The sequence below is a fragment of the Trachinotus anak genome, unplaced genomic scaffold (assembly GCF_046630095.1).
Source record: "Trachinotus anak isolate AG129_WGS33_773 ecotype Australia unplaced genomic scaffold, CSIRO_AGI_Tana_v1 ptg000010l, whole genome shotgun sequence".
Lineage (NCBI taxonomy): Eukaryota > Metazoa > Chordata > Actinopteri > Carangiformes > Carangidae > Trachinotus > Trachinotus anak.
Window position 1 is genome coordinate 21,435,270 of NW_027273861.1, and position 22,697 is coordinate 21,457,966.

A 22,697-nucleotide genomic window follows, 5' to 3' on the forward strand; every position below is an offset into this window, starting at 1 on the left:
GAAGAGAGGAACAGTGAACATTAGTGTATTTTTTTTCAAATATCACAAATTAGTCCTGGATATATTCTTTGTGCTTTATTTATAAACCTTAAATAGAGCACGGACACAGTATTAAAGGCATGTTTCACAGCACCAGAACAAAGACAAACAGAACAATATTTGACAGCAGCTTTCAATAAACACCAATACTAAAAAGGAGATCTTGATTTTTTTTAGTGGAGCCATACATTTTAAAATGCACACTCCTGTCTGCTATCTGACAGTTACTTAGACAATTACAATACATCTGCTCTCTCTTTCTCTGAGTCCATATTGATCCTGCTAGAACTGCGTATCATAAAAACAAATTAAAAATAAATAAATAAATCAATTTAAAAAAAAAAAGAAATGTACCTGTTTCCAGTATGCCCTGATTAGGGTAAAGACAAAGCCTCGGTCCATGACTGACAGCAAGTCATTGAGAAAGAAGGCCAGACTCGTGTTAAGTCTCTCCACAAGCTCCAGGTCCTGATTGGATGAGAAACAAGTTTTATAAAGCTTCCAGAGTTGGTGATCTGAACATGATTTCTGCTTCATTATATTGTATAGTCAAAGAAACTAACAGAAAAAAAGGATGATATGGCACATCTCCTCTGGCCTCAAAGTTATTGTGCCACATTATGAAAGCCAAACAAGTGCATTCTGTTTTCATTTTACTTTGAAAAGACTTATTTGCAAAATTCATATATTCCCTGACTTCCCTTGTTTGCACTTAGTCTCTAAAGCGTCTTGATATTACACAAATTGCATGTCTATTGTGAACCCTTTGATACCGTGAGATACTTGATTGTGTCATTAGTTACCTTCTGGAAGCGAGAGACAATGTCGCCAGCAATGGTGCTGACCAGGGCTGTAATGTCATCCATGAAGCGTTCTGGGAAGCGGTTCTTCCTGGGTGACTCTAAGCGGTCAGCGAAGTAAAGGTGGTGGATAATGCTCTTCACCTGTGGTCAAAGTGTTCATTGGGATTTAACACAATATATTGTTTTTCACAGAAAAACTACTGTGCTGTGATGACAAGCACTTTTTTATGTGTCAAGATTGGTTCCTACCATGAGTTCAAAGAAAAACCAGGCCTGCTGTAGAGCACCCTCCCTGACACTCCCACTGCTCACCACCCATTGGAGGGCCAACTCCTCATGGAAGAGCTGAGACAGGAAGTTAAGACATAGAGACAAAGAGGAGGAGAGGGAGGGACACGGAGAGAGAGGGAAACAGAAAGCAATAGAGCCAAACAGAAAGAATGTGAGGCACCAAAAAAATTACCACTCTCTGTCTTCACTTAAAATATAGCTAGGTCTACATGTTGTAGATAGTGAAGCAGGGTTCCAAAATGTATTTACTAATGGGGGATAAGACACAAAATAAAACCTAACCCACTATAGATGTATATTGGTAAGTGACATGTTACTTCAAAAAAATCTCTCCTGTCCCGAACTCAAATTAGCCTGGCGGAGGGTGTCAGTTTTGGAACACAAAACTGCAGCAATGATTAGCAATACTAACATTTTCTATATGAATGAACAATACAGTCCAGTCAAACATCACACCCCCAACACTGAAAATTTGATTAAAGACAAAAGTTTGGTTAGGTGTTACAATTCAGGTTATCAACTCCCAAAAATCTAAATAAATACATTACTAAAATTAAATATATATATATATATATATATATATATATATATATGTAATTCTCAATTGGTTGCAGAAAATTTTACTTTTTAGAAATGAAGAAGAAATGCACTCCTACTACCATGCAAATGGCAATATTTTGTAATGTAAATATGTCATTTTTTTTGTTTTTTTTAACGTAGAGAGAAGAAATTCCTTTTTTGCATGGAGAGAAGAATTTATTCTTCTTCTTTCTTCCAAGTATTGTGTATCAATAACTTGCATTTATTTAGGTGTGCATATTTATGCAAAACCAGCATCCAACAGAGTCTGGCTAACACACTGACTTTATTCCAGTCTGGCAAGTCTTCCTTAATCTTGTTGACATAATAAATATAGGACAGGGGTGGGACCTGACTGGGTTCCACATTTTAAATCGGTATATTATGTATATGCTGCCTGCACATACACATATTTTGTTAATCTTTTGCAGATTTGTGTGTATTTACTAAAAACATAATTTCTACTGCTTCAAAGTACTCAGTATGCACAATATAAACACCTGAACAAACTGCATCCCCTGAGGAAGACCATTAAAATTACTTAGAAACCTTGAGATTTTTTTAAAAATAAAATTGTTTTAATATTCGGAAACTCCATAACAAGTTATATTTTAGTAGCTAACTAGCTAAGATTAGCGACCTGTTTGAATTACTGGCACAATGTCTTTGCCATGGCACCTGATTAAAAGGCAAATGAAACCCCCAGCACTCGATGACTGAGTTAAAGGTGCCCAGCGAATGAAGACTTCCCAGACTATGTGGGTACAACTTTCTGTGACACACAGTCAGTGTTAGCCAGACTACAAACAAAATTAACATCAAAAACTCCTTGACACATTCAGAACAAAAGGCAGATCAGTGACATTCAGCATTCAACAAGACTCCACAACCACCAAATACGACATCAATGAGTCCAGAGGCACACATCCACAGACAAGACAGGTGAGGAGGCGAATAAGGAGATGGGCGGGGTTGGCTCCTCCCCCAGTGCAAGTGGCTCTACCTTTTTTGTGGGCAACCGTCCTGTTAAAGTTTGCAAGAAACTGGCGCTCTCAGTGTGCGAAGACATGCGATTGCCACAGCGCTCCATGGCCTATGGGTGGGATGAATGGAACGGTGACAACAAGGTTAGTGGAGGAGCAACGAGAGCGTGGGGTTGCACCTTTTTCCTCAGCACACAGAGAAATGTGTCTGCTGGGTCACACACACACACTACACACTTTTGTGATTGCTTGCACACACTTGCCACACATGAAGACACAAAACACTTAGACATAGGACAGGGCCACAACACTTAGTGTTGTACCCATAATCTACAACAGTCAGATACATCAGTACAGTTTGAGTTCCTTGAAGAGGGATGCAAAATGGCTGCATAAAGAGCCATGAGATCAAGTGATGACACGAAACTGATTTCTTTTCCTTGATGTTACAGCCATTGCTTAATAATGTACCATTCTGCATCCTTCAAGGTGAATACATTACTTCAGAAACATAAAATGGCAGAAGGAAAAACCATCCAACAGTATCAAAGGAATTATTATCATAATGTTTCATTGCAGGTTTAATGCAAATAATGTATGTGCTCCGTCAATGTAAGCACATTTAATTTAATGTTGTAATCTAGCTGTGATTTTATGATTGCAATATGCAGAATTAATAGGCTCTTGGTTTCCTGATGCTCATAAAACTGTATGTGTAAATTAGTAACTAACAAAGGCTTATGTCATGACAACTTAAAGTGACAGAGGACATGACATCACATGACGATGGAAAGTGACACAGGCCTCACACATGTAGACACACATTCACACTCACAGATATACCATGCTCCAGTGACAAAGTGAATGCTATGTTGGGTTAGTGGAAAGTCATGCAGGGATTCTAGCAGCTGAGAATGGGGAACTATGGGAATGAAGCAGTGAGAGTGAATAACAGTGTTAAAAGCAGAAATGAGAAAAGGAAATAATAGATAAAATAAAATGAATGTGAAAAAAATCTACTCTGCTGATGACGATGATTTCTAACACTACCCTTTTTCTCTACCACTCCAACATCCTCTGTGACACACTCTCTTAGTTTTAGGTTTTAGCAATAACAAGCAGGTTAGCTTGACATGAAAAGAAAGGGAGGCCAACAATGTCCAAGCAAATTGCAACCATGGATAACTCTGGCATTAAGTCAAATCTGGCATTGCAATGGCATTCCTGCCACTACTGAGAAAAAGAGAGGTGTTAGATGTGATTAGTAAAGAAGGATGACACCTGAGACTAACAGGACAGACAGAGGGTCATGGAGGCGGCTGTGACTCCCATTTATGGGATCATGGGAGGTTTGTGATTATAAGTTTACCAGAATACTGCAATATTCTGAAGTTTTGGTCTTTGTTGTCCTTGCACTAGACTATACATTTTGTAAATGGTTCAGTACTCTCTAGCTTAAATGGCAAGAAGTGATGGTAATCATAGTCTTGTGACTGAAAACCACTGGAAGCATCTAGACAAGAATAACATAAAAAAACAAGACAACAAAAAACAAAAATCTTAAGAGGGATAAGGATTACACCCATGCCCCAACAATCACCTTCCTGTCAATAACAGACAGTACACAAATAAACCAAAACTCCAAATATCCCAGTATCCCTTCAAGGTGAATAGGGTGAGTTCTTTTTGTAGTGAGGCAAAGTGGAGGACGGGGCATTCATAAAACCACCTGCATGGTTTCTGGAGCGGACCCAGGGCTGGATCCCCAGGGGGCACTCTTACAGCCCATGGTGTGCACCCACGAGTTGGAGCGGTCTAAGCCCTAGGTGTGCCAAGGTCAAAGGACACAAGGCAGGCAGGAGGCAAGGGAATACGCGAGCAGCACGGGGGAAGGAGGAGGGAAGGAATAATGACAGGTTACAGAGGTTCAGAGGTCAGGACTGCTGGAAGATGCCAAGGGCCAAAAAAGGTTAGCTGTCAGTAAATTAATCGTCCAAATCATCACCAAAGAGCAGCAAAGCACATAGGTTCTCTCTCTCCCTTTCTCTCTCCGTGTAAGAAATAACTTCCCCTCCCTCACAGGCAAGAGAAGAAAGGTTTAGTTAAGTATTAGCAGCAAAGGAAGCATTCATCAAACAGGGGGCAGCATCCATCATATCATAGTTAACGGTACAGCAAGACCATTAGAAAGGCACATTACATGATTGACTCACTGCTAAGGTACATTTTGGGTTAGATTAAAACAAAAATGTTTTAAGTGGCAAATTACAAATTACACCAGACAAAATGCATGACAACAGATCAATAACAGCGAATAAAAAGCAACAAAGAAATCCAGTTGAAACTGAAAAGATGACACTACTGTTAATGTCTTTAAAAAGATATGACTAGTGAAACAATGTGCTGTTCTGTCATCTTACAGCATCTGTTTTACTGATAAGACCATACACTAAATGTCTCGTATGCCTTTCACAACCTGCACAGCCTGAGCATTGTGTGTCATGCCTATGTGTATTTGTGTGTCAGGTTGCTGTGACAGCGGTTAGACAGATAAGATGTCCAGGCTTATGTTTACACATCAGCTATACAGTTTGCATGTTGATAAACTAGTCTCATGGGTCACTGTCCACATGGAGGCCTCTACCTTGATGTGGGTTAAGAACTATAGATTCAGTACAGTCACTTAACATGAGCATGTCTAAAATACATCACAAATCTGACATCCACGTGCAGTTTGGACAAGTCAAATAGTGCAACTGGGACAAGTTCCCAAAATAGTATAGCTACCATTGTTGGTTTTGTCCACATTAACACCACATGTAACATTTTGAGTTTGAGTGCCTCTTTTGTGCATTAACAGAAAATAGACTGAACTCTAAAAGTACTGACATGAAAGAAGTTACAGGCTCAAGTATATCCAAAGACACTGTTTGATGACCTTACCTTGCTGCCAATGATGGAGCGGACCTCATCGTCAGGAGAGGTGGGTGTACCGGAAATGTCAGGGTTACTGTTGCTAAGGCTACGGGAGCGGTTGAGGTTGAGGCTGGCTGGTCGAACAGCTGAGCGAGCCATGGTGGCATAGTGAACCGAACCTCCCAACCCTCCCGGGCCTGGGACAACAGACAGTGGAAGGAAAATGGGATAAGTGGGATGAGATGGGAATAATTAAGCCATTGTAAATCCACTGGCATTTTAACTCTGTTTCCAATGCCCATACTAAAACCCATGCCAACCCCACCCCTTGACAAGTGCCATTGCACCCAACACTTCACCTTACATTTGGTGAAAAAAGTTACGTTTTTAAAAAATATTATTATTCATAATTGATGCATGGAGCAACTGATGTGTCTTTATAGGCTAATACAGAGGATCTACAGGAAAGTGTACCTTGTACCACACATCAAATGCTTGCAGAACTTGATGTTATTTTTATTTAAATGGAAAAACACTTGCACACACATTAAGATGTACAACAGTGGACCATATCTACCTGTTAAGGATGAGTTGGGGTCTGTGTTGGGCAGGCAGAAGACAAAATGGATGTGGGAGGAAAAAAGCAAAAGATAAAAAGAAATAGAAGAAGAAAAATTATGGCAGGTAGGTATGATCACAGACACCCAGTGAGGTGAGTTGGGGGTTGGATGAGGTTAACTTAAAAGGAGAAAACAGAAGAACAGATATAGACCAAAGAAAAAATGTGAGGAGGTTAACTGTATTGAATACCTGGCGATGGTGAGTTGGGGTCAGTGCTGGGCAAGCGGAAGACGTAGTGGATGTAAGAGGACAGCAGGCTGTTGCGGCCATGCATGTCCTGGCTGGTGTCCAGGTACTTGTGAAGCCGGTTCACTATAGATGCCATGACCTCGAAGGACGCCTGGCCCAGATTCACTGAAACACATACACAGACACACACACACACACACACACACACACACACACACACACACACACACACACACACACAGATACAGACAGGAGTAAATTGACATGTGCAAAAATTCAAACATGGTCACATAGCAGTGCAGACACACATAAAGTTTCAGTAGGTGTGTGCACAAGATACCCCACTCAAAAGACATCCAAAAAAAACAGTCACACAATAAGTTATTTCTTAGCATAAATATTTAGACCCATTTTTTTAGTGACCATGATTTTTGCATTTACTCATCTTCTATATGCAACATAATATTGTTTTAAACTCTAAGTTTATTTATTTAGACTTTTGCAAAATAGAGAGGGTACTGTATGGACTGTTTGCCTGTTTTTGGCCTGTCTCCTTTGCCCTTGCCTGTTTCTGTTCAGCTGAATTTTGATTCTGGTTATTACATTTTTATTTTTGCATTTTTCTGTAAACAAAAGAAAATTAAACTTTAACGCTTTGAGTGTCACATTCAATACCTGGTTGTACTTGGCATGTTTAACATCACCTCCATGCACATCACTTTTATATTTAAATGGAATACAGTGATGTACCTATCTGTCCAGCAATGACCGGCGGCCGCACTACGAGCAACACCAACTTGTCAAGTAGGAGGTGAAGGAATCGAACCACTGGCTCCAGCTGAGAAGAGTTAAGAGCTGCAATGCTGGACTTGAGCTCGGCCTCCAGGTTGTTCTCCATGATTCGCATGTCTCCTATCCTGACTGGGAACATGTGCTCATCCAGGGCGTGTACCAAGGCAAAGAACTTATCCAGGTACTGGTCCTAAAGAGGGAGAGAGAAAGATGAGGGTGCAAAGGAGAAAAGATGGTGGAAATTTGTTGGCAAAACAAATGTAATGCAGGAAAGGGGATGTAGAAAGAGAGGGATGGAAAAAAGAACAAAGGAGAAGAAGAGAAGAGATGACAAAGATAGATGGAGAGAAAAGAGAACAAAAATAGAAGTGAACAGGTTTACAAAAAAAATGTTCAAGTTAGGGAGGGAAAAAAGGGGGAAGGCAGTCAACAAACAAAAGTAAGCTCGGATCTACTCGTCTGCAACTCTGAGCCGGCAAGTTGGCTCACTGCGTGGAAACCACAAAATGAGCATTACCACAAGAACACAGTAGAATCCAGCAAGTCTGCGCCAGGAGCAGTGATTTATGAGCCCATTAGCCCCAGTTCGGCTCCTGGGGACCACAGTCAAGCCCTCAACACCACAGCCGACACAGAGATGAAGCAGACCCAAGTAAATAACTGGGTAGGTGAGCCTCACCAACTAATGAACTGGTGTTGGGAAAGAATTCCTGTCTTACTGTGAAAACACTATGTGGTTATTTCTCTTAACTTAATTTGATTTGAAATGATTATGTGTGAGTGATGCTTGGGAAACTGATTATTTGGCAGCTAATATTACAATTAAGCTGTTCTTTATTCTTGAAAAGTAGGTTATTTTGGTAATCTAAGGTTTTCATTTTCAAGCAGCACTTCCCCACAGCTCAAATATATACAGATGGTATCAACAGGAAAGATAGGACAGAGTAAGGAGGATGAGAGTAGATGAGAGTTAGTCACCAAAATCCCCCCAAACACTGTTAGTAAGGCTACTGAATACAATACTGTTACCTGTGTGTGGATGGTTGAAACAGCCACAACTTCCACGTTGAATACTCCTCGATGGTTATCCACCCACTTCATCCCTGGGAGAGGAACCTGAAGAACAATTGCACCTTGTTACATCTGTGCTGCACTGGCAAAATTAACATTTTGCAAACAGTGGGAAGATTTGTTGGACATCAATTCTGCTTATGATAATAAGGTTTGAAGAGTCTTTCCGTTTCACCCAAAGATCCGACAAAAAAGTCAATGAGTATTGATGATGTTACTGAAGGCACTCCAGGAAGACCTATTATCATTCTACAGCACAATGTATTCCTCACGCTCTATGTTGCACATTCATACGACTTGGGGTCGTCTGTGGCACACAGCTCTTGACCATGCATAGAACATGAATGAAGAACTTATAAAGCAAGAAACGTAGATAAACATATCATCATTGTCCCTTGAGAGCTTATCTATACTAATTTCATGCTTTAATTCACGAATTCCGTACATTATTAACACTTGCATTCTTAATAAACTGTGTCTTACATCTGGGGAGAGAACAGAGTAGGATTGTGGTGGTTTCTCCAAAGACACAGGAAGACAGAAGTGACCTGTCCGTAGACGCCCATTCTGCAACATGGGGATCCACTAAAGAGACAGGAAGATAAAACAGATTGAAGAAAAAAACACAAAGGAATTTTTTATTTAATGCATATCTTGTCTAAAATTCTGCATATTGTGGGCACTGCAATAGTGAGAGTCCAACAGCTGCTAGCTACAACCACAATAACAGCCTACATGGTTACTGTAGCTGTGCTAGTGACTGTTACCTACCGTGTATCCCACAGGGGTCTCCAGAGGTGTGTTCTGCTTCTGCTGGCAGCTGACATGGTAAAAGGTGAAGAGAATGTGGTGGTGGTCCGACAGGGAGGCAGGCAACTTGATCTTGATCTCATCATGAAAGTCAGGTGATCTGATAACAACAATTAGTAACAATAATACAAGACCATAAAGTGTTACGAACTGGTTTTTATTCAATAAATTGATAGATTTGGAAAGACAATCAGCCAAAAAAGATTATTTAACAAACTGCGTAGATAGGATAAATCATATTTTTCAGGCTGCCATCTCCAAGTCATTCTGCTGAAGCTTGTTAGTTCTAATTATATCAACCGTGACTGTGGCTCTGCCACTGTCTGAAAACACTACATAACCAACAAGACAGGCAAAGCGTCTGTTAATGGGGAACAGTCAACAGTTCTGTCTATTTTTTCCATCAAGGCTGCAAGTGTGCAACCATTTTTTCTCCGTGGTCAACACCTCTTCAATAACACAGTATGTGTTTTTTTAATGGAGAACAAGTCAGTCATAAATATGTATAAGTTCCTCCCATTGCTTTCCAAGATAATATTCATATAACTAATGCTGGAAATGAACAAGGATGGACTCAGCTGGAAATATTTTCTATCTCCAACTGAGTCCATTCATTATTTGGGAGTCTTTTTCTCAATGCAAAACAGGGTTCATAGTGGACGTCAAGTGATCTGAAAAGAAATAAATTATATAACAGTTCATAATTCACTTCAGCTGAATTCTTTGTATTACCACAGGAGGAAACTTTGCGTGAAAGCCAATGACCAGAAACAAACAACTTACAACTACAGCAGACCCATCGACAAATTCAATAGCATTGGCTAAAGAGTGGAAATAAGCAAAACTGCTTAAAAGGGTCAGAGAAAAACCCCCATTTCTCATGGGAAAAAACATTTTGGTTTTGGACCAGAACAGCAATAACCCTCAAGCAGGAACAGCACTAGGAGCAACTTTATCGCAGCAGAAAAGACATTGCCAAGAGCAGCTATAAACACAAAGGTAGAGGCTTTTCAGATTTACAAAACATAATTTATAAAGAGGATTATTGTCATGCATGTCATTTCTCTCATTTGCCTTTGAGGGACTGACAAGAGAAATATTGCGCCATTTGTGAAACACAGACTGTAATTGACAATTAACTATATGCCCTTATACAGGATAGGTGTAAGGTCCTGATGCATGCTTGTCCTTGTCACAGTGGTACATTATTCACAGGTTGATTAATTTTGGCCTTGAATGTTTGACCCCTGGGTGACAAATGACAAACCACTGGGTGTCGTAAAAAACACCTAATAGTGGTGATAAAATATTAGAGACCCCTCAACTCTTATGTACAGCTGGAAGAAACTTGTGCCAAGGACACCAGATAACAATATCCAGAAGCTTGACTCAACGCTTTCTTTAATTAATGCCATCAAAGGTAGGGTAGTGGAGGTGTAAGAATAGATGTCATGATAATGTTGAATTACAAGGGAACAACTGTGATTTAATTACCAGTCTTCCATATGAGTACAAGGCGAAGCATTTTAGATTGTCAGGACTTAGAGTTAACATAGAATATAAAATTGCACTGCTAAAAGAGGCCACTAATGATAACTACATGATGATGATATTAATTAGAATTAGAAAAGAGAATATTTCTGATTTGAAACATTTTGGATCTTTGGATGAATGTAATTTCACATTCCTCTTGTGACCAATCACTCAAGTTTTCTGAATATTCCAGTTGATTTTTGAATTCCCTACAGCAGACTGGAGAGACCCTAACCCTTAAAACCAAAAGGTGCCAAAAGACAAATCACTCACCTGTTATGGTACACCACAGCAGTGTAGGCCTCTTTAGAGAAATCTGCACAGCTAGACTTCCCAAATATCACCTGGGGGATAATAAAAACAATACTGACATTCAGTGACATTGAAGCACATTAAAATGAACCACGACTCCCTTTAACATGCATATTTGTTAGGCTGCACACAGCTGTAGAATAATACTGTGCTGTTTCACTGCACAGCTTTTGTCACTACACTGATCAACATAAAACATCCAGTGGTTAAGGTTCTCAGTTGGCAACATAGTATCACATTCAGCTAAGCACTTATGGTATGGCTGACAACACAAGGTCTAATTCATAAGTGGGAATGGTTTTATCTTACAGTATCTCATCATGGCTTACCGGCATTGCATTGTTTGGATCCTCTCCATTCATAAATTGCACTTTCACTGTGATGTTGCGGGCAGAGCCTTGCCGGTTGGCAAAGTTAAGACTCTGAGGGTTCACATACAGCAGATTCCTGAAAAACAAACATATGTGCACAGACATTAACACAGAGAGAATGAAATAAATTATGTCAGATCAGGAACAACGCGTAACAAATGTGACAATTTGTAAAACTCTTACAAGTATATTCTCTAATTACACTATGTAATGGTAAAAGGATAACAGCTATTTTAAAAATAAATAAGTAAACAGGTGATTTTAATCTTTATAGCACCTCTGATAATACTGCAAGGTAACTTATCAAAAATCTAAAAAAGTACCTTAATAATAACAGTCATTTACTTTACCATTCATAACTTAAACCATGACCACTTACTCTGATAACTAAACCAAAGTGCTTGACCTAGATACCTTGCACAGTTACATCAGATTCCATGAACTGATCATTTAAAGGGCAATGCCACCATGGAAGGTAAACCATACTCCGACTGGTAAATACAGGAGGCTTGGCCTCTCAATAACCATGGAAGGTGCAACCTAGAAATTTTTTAAAAACAGGGAAGATAGGGGAGGGTTGGATGCCTAAAAAGGTGGCTGATAATTTAAGAGGTGCATGAGAAATTTTTAACCCCTCAATCATACAATGCAAAGCCAGTAACATCAAAAAAACAAAAATTATGAAAATTACAGGATTAGCTTCTCTACAAAGTGTAGCACAAACTTGACATGTCTAGAGGTTGAGTGACGGTTATCATCATCAGGTAAAAAATTCAAACTACACTGCATATCAGCAATCTCTGTCCCTGCATAAATTGTATGATGGGCCTTGGCCCTGGGCCACAACTTGAGGGTTAAAAAATATGGACTTGTTGTGTTTTACAGTCCTGATAATTGTTGTCATTGTTGCCAGCAGATGCACAGATGGCACTCTGCTGTCAAAAACACTGGTTACTACACTGTTGGGAAGGAAGAGGGTGCCCTAGAATAGGAAGTGCAAAGTAACCCGGGATCAGTTGACAAACCACAATGACGTATTCAAGTCTGTGGGGGATGGCCCCACAGAGACCACAGCTGGAACCACAACTAACAAAGAAGCGTGGGAATCTCTCTTGTCTGATGACTAGAATTATTTGTTCCGTTATGCTCGGTCTAGCTTGTCCTAACAATTTTTATCACTGCTCCAAAGTGGGTTGTTGAACTTGAACTGAAATAGACCCCAAGTTGACTTTACAGTGGCAAAGCTGAAATAACCATATAAGCACAAATGGAAGTATCACTGATTGGACAGTTTACCTCATCAGACTCAACTTGGGTTAATCAGTACAAACAGTGCATTACAACTCTACAGCTCTCCCAATACACTCCCAGCCGTCAAATGGCAGGTACCCAACTTCCTAATTTTGGCCTTAAGAGGCTAGATAAGGGGACAAAGTTATTGTTTACTGACTCTCAACATACTACATATCCGGATAAGCTTTTCACCAAGAGGCCTAAAGACAAAGTTATTCTTTAGTAATTCAGAGCATGCAGAGAAAGAGTGGTAAACAAAAAGCAAGTCTACCAATTTCAAAGGTTGAAAGGTGCTGAGAGGAGCGTCTAAACTATTCAAAAGTGGGTTAAAAATGCACTAAAATAAAAAGCAGATAAATATATAAAATAGACATACATTTTTATAGACAACCCTGACACCAGTTTACACATAATTTGAAGATATTCCTCTAAATCAATATGGTGAATAAAATCATGTTTGTCTCAGTACTGTGCTGTCCGGCTGTGGTCTCTTTTTTTTTTCTTTAGCCGACAGCTAAAAACAACTGTGTGAAAATTGTGCTCGATGTTGGTGATATAGTCATCTGTTATATCCCACATGGAACAAGTTGCGATACACAGAGTATATTCATTATATTGCCCACCCTTAGTTCCAAAAAACAAACATAGCAGTGCTCAGTGGACATCCCATTAATTAACAACTGCTGCGGCAATTCAGCGTAATGTTTGTAATTTGTCAAAAACAGCAAATATGAACTTGGGCACAAACACGGGCAGGACATGCCAGTTCCACATAGAAAGGCCCCAGCAGGCCAGGTTGAATTCAGAACCTTAACCCCCTCACTGTTCAGCCACAGTACTAACCACTGTGCTCAAATGCAGGACACTGAATATCATTACCAGCTTTATGCTGATCAAGCATTCCTGACACATTCACCTAGCCCTTGACCAAATATTTATTTTACACGGGACCCTTTCTTTCTGTTCTGTTCAAATGAAAAAAACATAGCAGTCATTCATTACTGAGAACTGATGTAATCTATCTCCATAACCACAAATGACTAGAAAGAGCTCATTAAGATAACTGTGTGGTATTTTAAGGTGCAGAGTGCAAAATAATTCCATTTTAAACCAAAGGTTGCTAGATGCAATGGGGCAAATATCCCAGTATTTTCTGCTATTTCTGACAATGTAAATGTAATAATGTTATATGTCTTTTCCTTTCCATACAAAGTAACTAATCAGCCTACCAAAAAAAGCATACTTTAACAACAGTAATAAAACATGAACCAATTTTCAAAAAAATGCAATGATTGCACATCAAGCTGTATGTCTTATTTTAGAGGTTAGGAATCATACAGCAAGGACTGCCAAAAGAATAAATATTTATATTCCAATTAAATACTACACCAAGTCATTTCACTGATTAGTTCCACTCCCTCTTTGGCTGAAGGTGGGAAGATTTCACCGACACTGCAAGTCTGCTTGAAAAAAACTTACTAAGAATTTCCCATAAAGACCGTTTTTACGACAGTGCACAGGAATGATCCTTTAAAAGCTGCAAGTTAATCACTGAGCACTTCATTAAGAACACCAGCACACAGACTTTTTCACGCAGCTATCCAGTCAGCCAATCATGTGGCAGCAGCACAATACATAAAACCCTGCAGATACAGGTCAGGAGCTTCAGTTAATGTTCACATCGAACATCAAAAAGGGACAAAAATGTGATCTCAGTGACATTGACATGGAATGATTTTTTGGTGGCAGATGGGCTGGTTTGAGTATTTCTGAAACTGCTGATCTTCTGTGATTTGGGGTGTGGTAGAACAGGAGATCTGCAACATGAAATGTACATGTGACAAATCGGCATAAATGATGTGATGCAATCATGTGTACATGGACCAAAATCTCCTGTGGCATCAATGCCACAAAGAACTAAGACTGTTTTGAAAGCAAAGGGGGACCCTTCCCAGTATTAGTGTGGTGTTCCTAATAAAGTGCTCGGTGAGTGTACATTCCCTATATCATGTCTGGTGGCATTTAAAATATCACACGAGGCATGACAAACCTGAAAAAAAAAAAAAAACAAAACGATCTGGCTGAGCAATAAAACCAAGATGATGAGTACACACTGTACAACCTCTCTAACATCATTCATGCCCAGAAGCTCAACCCTGGCACAGATGACAGGCCCCTCCCTACGCAGAGAGAGAAGGAGTGAGAGAAAGAGAGCTTGGTGCTAGGCTGATTCAGCAGGATGCTAAATCAAACCCAAGAGCATTAATTACACACAGCATTATCAATCACAGCAAAGTGTGTGCAGGGTTATAAGGTTTGAGATTGATCAGGCTGACGATCCATCAAAAACCTGTGATGGCCATTGTTGGCTTTCTGCTGATCAGCTAAAGCTCTGCACCACAGATGGAGAACAACATAGGGCAGGGTGTGGTATGGAGAGGGGATTGGGCTTAAATGGGAGGTAGAGAAGGGGGGATGTATATGTCATTTGTTCACTGCTGTGATTTGTTTGTTCTGGAGAGGGAGGGCTCGAGGGGGATTTGGGAGGAGGTGGGGTAAAGAGCTAAAACATAGTAGGGTTTAATGATCAACTAATCCCCCCCCCCCCCCCCCCGCCCCGAGAGTGCAGTATATAAACCAGAGCAGCCTGCTGCTCTCAAATCATTTTAACAGCAAGTCGAGGTTATAGGCATAGGAAGAGAAAACAGAGTTGAGAGCAGCACAAGAGCAGTGAAACAGTGTGTTAGAAGATTACTGCTATTCCAGGACTGGACAAGGAAATCATGATGAAGTTGTTTTGTCTAATGCTGCTGCTTGTTAATTCCAGTACTGCTGTCCCATTGGAAACCTCAGGTAGAGAAGAGCAACCCACCATCCCTTCCCAGGCCTTAACCACAGAACCACACCCTACCGAGGCAAGGTCTCGCTTTGCCATGCTGGACGATGTCCGCCTACTTGCCAACGGCCTCCTCCAGCTGGGCCAGAGTTTACGGGAGTTCGTCCACAAGACCAAGGCCCAAATCAATGACATCTTTCAAAAGCTGAACATTTTCGATCGCTCTTTTTACCAGCTCTCAGTGGTCACATCAGAGATCAAGGAGGAAGAGGAGGAACTGAAGAAGACCACCAGTTTCTTAAAGGTTAACAATGAGGAGATCAGGAACTTGTCACTGGAAATCAACTCCAAGATCAACAACATCCTGCAGGAGCGTACACAGCTTCAGAGCAAGGTGGGGAGCCTCGAGGAAAGGCTGAAGGGACTGTCACAGAGCATGGTCCCTGCTGACCAGCTTAGTGAAATCACAACACTCAAGGTAAGCAGCTGGTAACTGCTGAGGCAATTTCTCTGAGTTCCTTATTTAAATTTGCATCAGGTACTGAATGATATGTACACAACAAAAAAGTATAAAGTGAGCATATAAAAACTGCAACAAAAGTTTCCCTCAAATTGAGTTAAGACAGGAAACACATTTAATGAATTCTGCAAACTTGGATAACATCAACCTACATGCCACTTAAATTATCACTGCACATTACTCTTGGAGAGCACTGGGCCCAAGATAAGCCTATGTGGTAACATCTGTCTTCATATGATGAACATGAACATGATCTATTCCTGTATTATAGTAATGATCATTAATAAACAATGTATCCTCCATTATCTGTGAAATTATTGTTTCCAACTCCACTTTATTCAATTCATATCACTCAGCAGCTGTTCTTTAAAACATTTTAAACATAACGTGTATAGGTAGAATGGATAAACAATGTTTTCATTGTGGATGCATTTTTAGGAAGTGATCGAAGCTCAAGAGAAAACTATCAGCAATCTGTTGAAAGCTGTCACGGAGCAGCATGATCAACTTGACCACCAGAAAATCAAGATTAAAAACTTAGAAGAAAAGGTAAAAAACAACAGCTTTTCACCACAGTTAACCCTTAAAAGCCAACCATCTGCTGCATTGGAGAATAAATTCTGCTTTAGGAATATTGGGAGGGATTCTATGCTTTTTCTAGGGCTGACAACATAATTTAACACTGCAGATTCATTTGCCTTCCTTTGCAGCTAAGCGATGACAGTTTTCAAGATACAATCGATAAGACAATGGATTCAGACTCTACAGCTCCGGATATGTTTGAATATCTGACAGGAAACTCTAGCGGCCTGGAAACAAATGGTACAATTATTTAATTATTTATGTATCATCAGTTGTTGATGTAAAAATGAATGTCTCAAAATAAAAACTTTGGTTTTGTGTTGCAGATCTCCCCATAGACTGCAGTGACTTGTTTAACAAAGGAGAGCCAAATAGTGGAATCTATGTTATCAAGCCAAACCGATCAGAGCCATTCAACGTCTACTGTGAAATGAATTCAGGTGGGTGAGAGCACAGCAATTGTCGAAATACTGTTTTTGTGTTCAAAGGCAATGACATTTATAAAATGAAGCATTGGCATTTATGCCAGTCTCTAATCAACGGGCAAGAAATAAAAAATCAAAAGGTTATTAAGCTAGATAGCCACAAGAATAGGTTTTCAAAAAGGGCAGACAACAGGGTGGATATTACATTTACATTAACTATGATAAGGAATGGTCCTGATCCTTGTGTAATTTGTACAACTGTAACTTGACTTGAAATATGTTTCTCATCCACTCTGTAGATGGAGGTTCAACTGTCATCCAACAGAGGATCGATGGCTCTGTGGATTTTGACCAGACATGGGAGAAATATGAGAAAGGCTTTGGAGATCTGGAAAGTGAGTAATTAAAAAAAAATTGCAATTATATTCTAAGTAAGCCATTTTTACCAATCACCCAAACCATACACAACTTGATTTATACTTTTTCCTTACTTGTAATAAGTAAACAAATAATAATAAAAGAGTATCAAAAACATATACATTGTTGCGCCAGGCATACTTCAAAAGCACCTAACAAGAGTCTATTTTGCTGCAGAACTTAAAAATTGTATTACAAATTAAAGGCATCTGCACAAAGCACTGGAGCACAGACCATTTACACTGAATGCGACCTTAACTTACAGACTTCTTCTGGTGCATGGGGACATGTGTAAGTACTTCCTGTAGGTCTGGTCATAGGAAACAGTAATTGTTTCATATCAGCTTTGAACTGACAAAATGACTTCCTTCATAGTCTGAGTACACAGCAACATTTGGCAACTTTCCCTGCAGCACTCCCTCTAACTGCTCATAGGTACAGTCATGCTGCATTCCAAAGGAATGTCTCCTGCAGCTATGAATTTTTCCTGCACTGCTCCTTCACAACTACCAGCCTAATAATCACACCTTGCCACTGACTGCAGTATGCTACCACAGGCCAAGGAAAACAAGGGTAGAGACACACCATCACCAATTAAATATGGAGGAAACCAAGCCTATTGGAGATTAATTAGAAACTGATATGTTAATGAACAAAATGTTGTGTGAGAGGAACATTAACAGACATATAACACCGAGAGTTTTTTTCTTCATATATGACATGTCCTGAAAAGATAAAAACTGATATCTGTGTAATGCAGAGGACTTCTGGCTGGGCTTAAAGAAGATCCATAGTCTCGTACAGCAGGGAGCTTACATCCTACGTATTGACTTGGAGGACTGGAAGGAGGAGAAGCACTGGGCTGAGTACAGCTTCTCAATTGAAGGTCCCTCCAAGGACTACACCCTTCATATCAGCCATTTCTCTGGTAACCCACCTGATGCCATGGCCAACAGCACCGGCATGAGATTCTCCACAAAAGACAGAAATAATGATAACCACCGAAACGCCAACTGCACTCGCAATTACTCAGGTAAAGAGTTTTACAAGATGATTCTGCAGGGCCTCCCACTGACCTGTATCCACAGCACAGCAATAATCCAAATAATGAGTTTTAATGCCCAGTGGTTGTTTGGTGTTAAAAAAACACTTATCTCACAAGTTCATTTTGTTAGGACCAAGTTATGTGTAACTTATGTCTCTTGTCCTGACCTTTTGGCAGGTGGTTGGTGGTTTAATGGCTGTGGAGACATCAACCTTAATGGAAGGTATATGTGGCTGAGGGCAAAGGGACGCTCTGTAAGGAGGAAGGGCATTCACTGGAGGCCTGGCACAGGGCCCTCATGTTCCCTCAAGATGACCAAGATCACCATGCGGCCAGCCCTAACTGCTGAAAGCCTCAACTGAACCCCACAACTCATACCTACTCTTACAACACAACTGGCATCTTTCGCAAACATTGCAAATATCTAATCATCAACCAAAACGTTTCATAGAAGGGGAGAGTGAGGTAACACAGGCATTATACATGTATATGACACAAAATTCTTAGTGTATCTGCAAAATTAAGCTGATTACTTCCCGACACCTTTTTATCAGAGACTGGTACTGACTAACAGAAACTGTCTGAAGTTAGGAAATGCTGAGCTGGCGCAATGACACAACATATGCCCAGCAGGTCGTTAACCTATTGGGTCTGATCCAGAAAGGATAGTAGAGCTGTCATTATGCAACATCTGCAATCACTTGCAAAATTGACATATTGATCCATAATCAGCAACCTGATTCAGTGCTGGTTGCAAAATGTCTCAATGCTGCAATAGGAGAGAAACCTATGAGGACATTATAAATTAAATTAAATTAAACCTGAGAATGTTTCTTTTCAGTGAACACAGATGACAGCTACAACATATCTAAAAGTGCATTTTGTCTTTGCGATGTGAAACTGTCTTGCATGTTCCCAGCAGCTATACACACACACGTATGCAAACAGGTTGTTACATAAAGCATGCAAATGATATAAGTCAGGGTTCAAGAAAAAACACTGCATCTCCTACATTTCAAAAAGTGTTCATACTAGGAAATTGTTTCTGGTGAGGGCCTTGTAATTTTTTTTCCAGGTATTTTGCACTGCTTCACCCCCAGTCTCATGAAAATACATCTAAAAAGTGGGGGCAATGTCAGCAGTGAAATACAGTATAAAAAATTGGAGATGCAAAGCTTTGGCAGCGCACTGATAAGCTCTTCCCTTTGTTTGTTCTATGTTTTTTTTTTTACTCTGTAAAGTATTTAAACAATGTTCATGCTAATATATCTAATATATGATTTATGCTGGTATTGTCAGAAAACATCATTTCCATGTATTTCCTATGTTATTGAGTCATATTGACTCTTTCCCATTCTTTCAACATAACTAACTGTACTGTAAATATGCCTCATACCAACACGTCACCCTGACAAGCAGCTGTGTGCTCAAATAAATCATATTTATGAAGACAAAATAAAAATAAACGTGACCAAATGACTATCTAACATGACTAAGATTTTTATATTGTGTTGATCTGACCTGAGGTAAATTTTATAACTTTGAAATGAACCAAATAAAATGTTATTGTGAATATATTAATTCACAATTCAAAAAGTATATCCCCTTCATATATGCCTTGCTTGCTTGCATAATGTTACAATCTGCATATACATATCATAATTTCATAGTATAAAACAATGTGCTGAGTTTTCCAGCTCAGGACCTTTATCTTACTGCTTACAGCTTCGAAAACAGGGTTTAGCTTATAGCAGTATTGAGATTCAATGCAATCTTGAAGTATATTTGACAATTACTAAAAAGGAAAAGTAGAAATAGATAAGGTTATCAAACGATAAAGCTTCCATGACACTTCAATCACACATAAGTTTTGGCAATACAATGATTAAAAAAGACTGCTCAGAATAAAAATATTAAAAATACTGATTTCCTTTCACCCCAGTCCCTCTTGCTCCCTGCAGTGAATCAGTTAGGTCTGGTATTAGTTAATCTACAATAGGAAGGCAATCGTTATCTCCAGACAAACAAAGCCTGCAACTGAGAGGCCATGTCAGCAGCAACGTCTGGTAATAACTACATTTCTCCAAGTGACCTTGACAAAAATAGAACTTGTTCAGATGAAGTGCACTGGCAGACAAGAACGAGCCTCAGTGTCAGTCATCTCTGTGACTTAGACTAAGGTTGTAGTCCTTCACTGAGAAAAGGGTCACAAAAGTGTGAGTTTGCATCCAGCTCAAGGAGCATGTGGCATCTTGCCTACATTCACATTTAACAAATATGGGTGACTCAAGGCCAAACAACAGCTGTTAGTGGCAATATCCACATACAGTCCATTAATAATTAACTGCTTTCCACAAAAGCAGTTAAGTAAGAAAATTACTATTGAAATGTAATATTTGGACAGATGTTAATTTGCATGTAAGCCAATGAAGCTACACCTAAATGACAGGCAACTTAAAAAGGGTTATGTTGCAATACATTTAAAATCAACCAATTCAAAAGTTGCTTTAAAATCAAAACAATTTAAAACCGCTTGTACTTTTGCCACCTACCAAGAGGTAATTTTGAATCAAAGTTTGATTCTCTAGACTAAATTAACTGACCGCAAAGGTAAGGCTTTTTCCACACTGCTAATGATTTTTCGGTACCTGTATGTGGTGTTTGGCACATAGACATCCCTGGCAGGAAACTCCAGAATCTCCCTGGTCGGGCGTACCCTGCTGTCTGGGTAAGGTTTAACCTGCAGGAGGTCAGGAGTCAAGCAATAGTGTGGGTTCTCGGGAGCTGGTGAAATGTCCAACTTCAACTGGGCTGTGGTGACAGCCACAGGAGACAGCAGTGAGCGTAAGGAGAGAAAGAAAGAGAGAAAGGAAGATAATTAACTTAAAACACAGGTGGTTCACTTCTTCAAATGTTTAGGTAATTCAAGGGAATCATGATGGCAGTTAGAGATGAGCATCAGGTAACAAATACCAACAGGATTAAGAAATTAAAGGACACTCAGTTCTTTGATGTTTATACCTGTGATGGGTCTGAGTCTCCTCAGAACTGAAGAAGGCCTTCTCATATCTGCTAGGAACTTGTACAAGTCCTCATCACTCAGCCTGTCCCCCTCCTAAAAGACATGAGCAGAATAGAAAACTTTAAGAAAAAAGAGATTGCACACCTTATAGTAAGCTAAAGGATATGTACCTTTTTGTCTTTGTGCGTGCATCCTGAGCAGTGAATAAAATACATATCATTCAGACTTGTGTGTGTGTGGTATATGCGGTTGTGAAGACCTGTTTGAAGAAATTGGTGATGGTCAGTGTTGCAGGCCTAAAGCCTGTCAGACTGCATGACTCGTCTCCACTGGTGGTCCTCTCAAGGGAACGCCTTCCCATGATGCTTGAGTTTCTTCGTTCTGACCATGAGCCTTTTCTCTCTGCAAACAGAGAAAAAAAACCTTTTAAAGTCTTCTATTCTGTTTATTGACAGAATATACATTGATCAGCTACAACATTAAAACCAGTTACCAGTTTTAATGCTCTGGCTTATCGGACTACATGTACATTTCTGTGATCTGCCTAACAACAAAAAGGTAGCCATCACAGTCAGCATCACAGAGACCTTGGGAGGTCAAAGGTAAGACAGACACCAAAAGGTCAAACTTCAAATAACATCAAGGATCAATATAGCTACAAACTTTGTTTGGATGTTTTGCTCTCTGTTTAAATTTGCTGTATGTACTATTTGTTGTTGTAAAGTTGTCTTTAGATAAAGGTTTGAGGTGCGGTCATATATTGACATGCCCATGAGCCTCATGCGTGACTGCCAGCCCTCTGTTACTGTCTCTGCCCCCTGATAACTATATGCGACATTCAGACTGTGAGTGGGTAGAAACATAAAAACATTGATTGAGGGTTTTAGTGCCACCACACTGTGAATGTTAACGACCCGATACAGAGATGCATATGTTTACAGTTACAATCCAAAGGGGCTGTGTTAAAAGGGAATGTCAGACCTGATAGACTCATCTCCAGCTCTGTATCTCTCTCCAGACTGCCAGCACTGTTAACAATGTTCATTAGATGGATAGCGGTCCAAGCGAAGGGCATTCGGTAGCGGCCGAGACGTTGGCAGAACTGCTCTGACTGGCTGCGAAGCTTCTCCAGCTTCTCTTTATTCTATAGAAAAGATATGTTAACTTTAGTTAGTTATATCTATGATTGTTAAAATGGAAGGACAATGTTCTTATTCATACAATAAATAGCCCTGCCAGGAACAGGG

At 39.8% G+C, this 22,697-nt stretch overlaps 2 protein-coding genes across 20 annotated transcripts in view; one reads left to right on the forward strand and one right to left on the reverse strand.

Moving 5' to 3' along the window:
- Window positions 1–22,697, reverse strand: part of dock7 (dedicator of cytokinesis 7) — a 46,554-nt gene that overhangs the window by 15,684 nt on the left and 8,173 nt on the right. For 8 of the 19 annotated variants that reach the window (XM_071486141.1, XM_071486139.1, XM_071486137.1 and 5 more), the window contains exons 11-27: window positions 22,432–22,594; window positions 21,710–21,852; window positions 21,450–21,543; window positions 21,077–21,239; window positions 11,269–11,386; window positions 10,901–10,971; window positions 9,056–9,194; window positions 8,768–8,869; window positions 8,243–8,329; window positions 7,172–7,403; window positions 6,422–6,586; window positions 6,189–6,209; window positions 5,639–5,808; window positions 2,716–2,805; window positions 1,092–1,187; window positions 843–983; window positions 394–507 (exon numbers count right to left, since the gene is read on the reverse strand). In XM_071486141.1, the coding sequence (XP_071342242.1) occupies window positions 394–507; window positions 843–983; window positions 1,092–1,187; window positions 2,716–2,805; window positions 5,639–5,808; window positions 6,189–6,209; window positions 6,422–6,586; window positions 7,172–7,403; window positions 8,243–8,329; window positions 8,768–8,869; window positions 9,056–9,194; window positions 10,901–10,971; window positions 11,269–11,386; window positions 21,077–21,239; window positions 21,450–21,543; window positions 21,710–21,852; window positions 22,432–22,594 (2,109 nt within the window). Of the gene's footprint in view, window positions 1–393; window positions 508–842; window positions 984–1,091; window positions 1,188–2,715; window positions 2,806–4,424; window positions 4,518–5,638; window positions 5,809–6,188; window positions 6,210–6,421; window positions 6,587–7,171; window positions 7,404–8,242; window positions 8,330–8,767; window positions 8,870–9,055; window positions 9,195–10,900; window positions 10,972–11,268; window positions 11,387–21,076; window positions 21,240–21,449; window positions 21,544–21,709; window positions 21,853–22,431; window positions 22,595–22,697 lie in introns of all 19 variants that reach the window. The other 11 variants (XM_071486143.1, XM_071486142.1, XM_071486140.1 and 8 more) reach the window with 4 other exon arrangements.
- Window positions 15,261–19,915, forward strand: angptl3 (angiopoietin-like 3). The gene is made up of 7 exons (XM_071486155.1): window positions 15,261–15,917; window positions 16,398–16,508; window positions 16,670–16,781; window positions 16,868–16,981; window positions 17,266–17,361; window positions 18,144–18,416; window positions 18,606–19,915. The coding sequence occupies exons 1-7, from the start codon at window positions 15,387–15,389 to the stop codon at window positions 18,788–18,790; spliced, it is 1,422 nt and encodes a 473-aa protein (XP_071342256.1). The 5' UTR covers window positions 15,261–15,386; the 3' UTR covers window positions 18,791–19,915.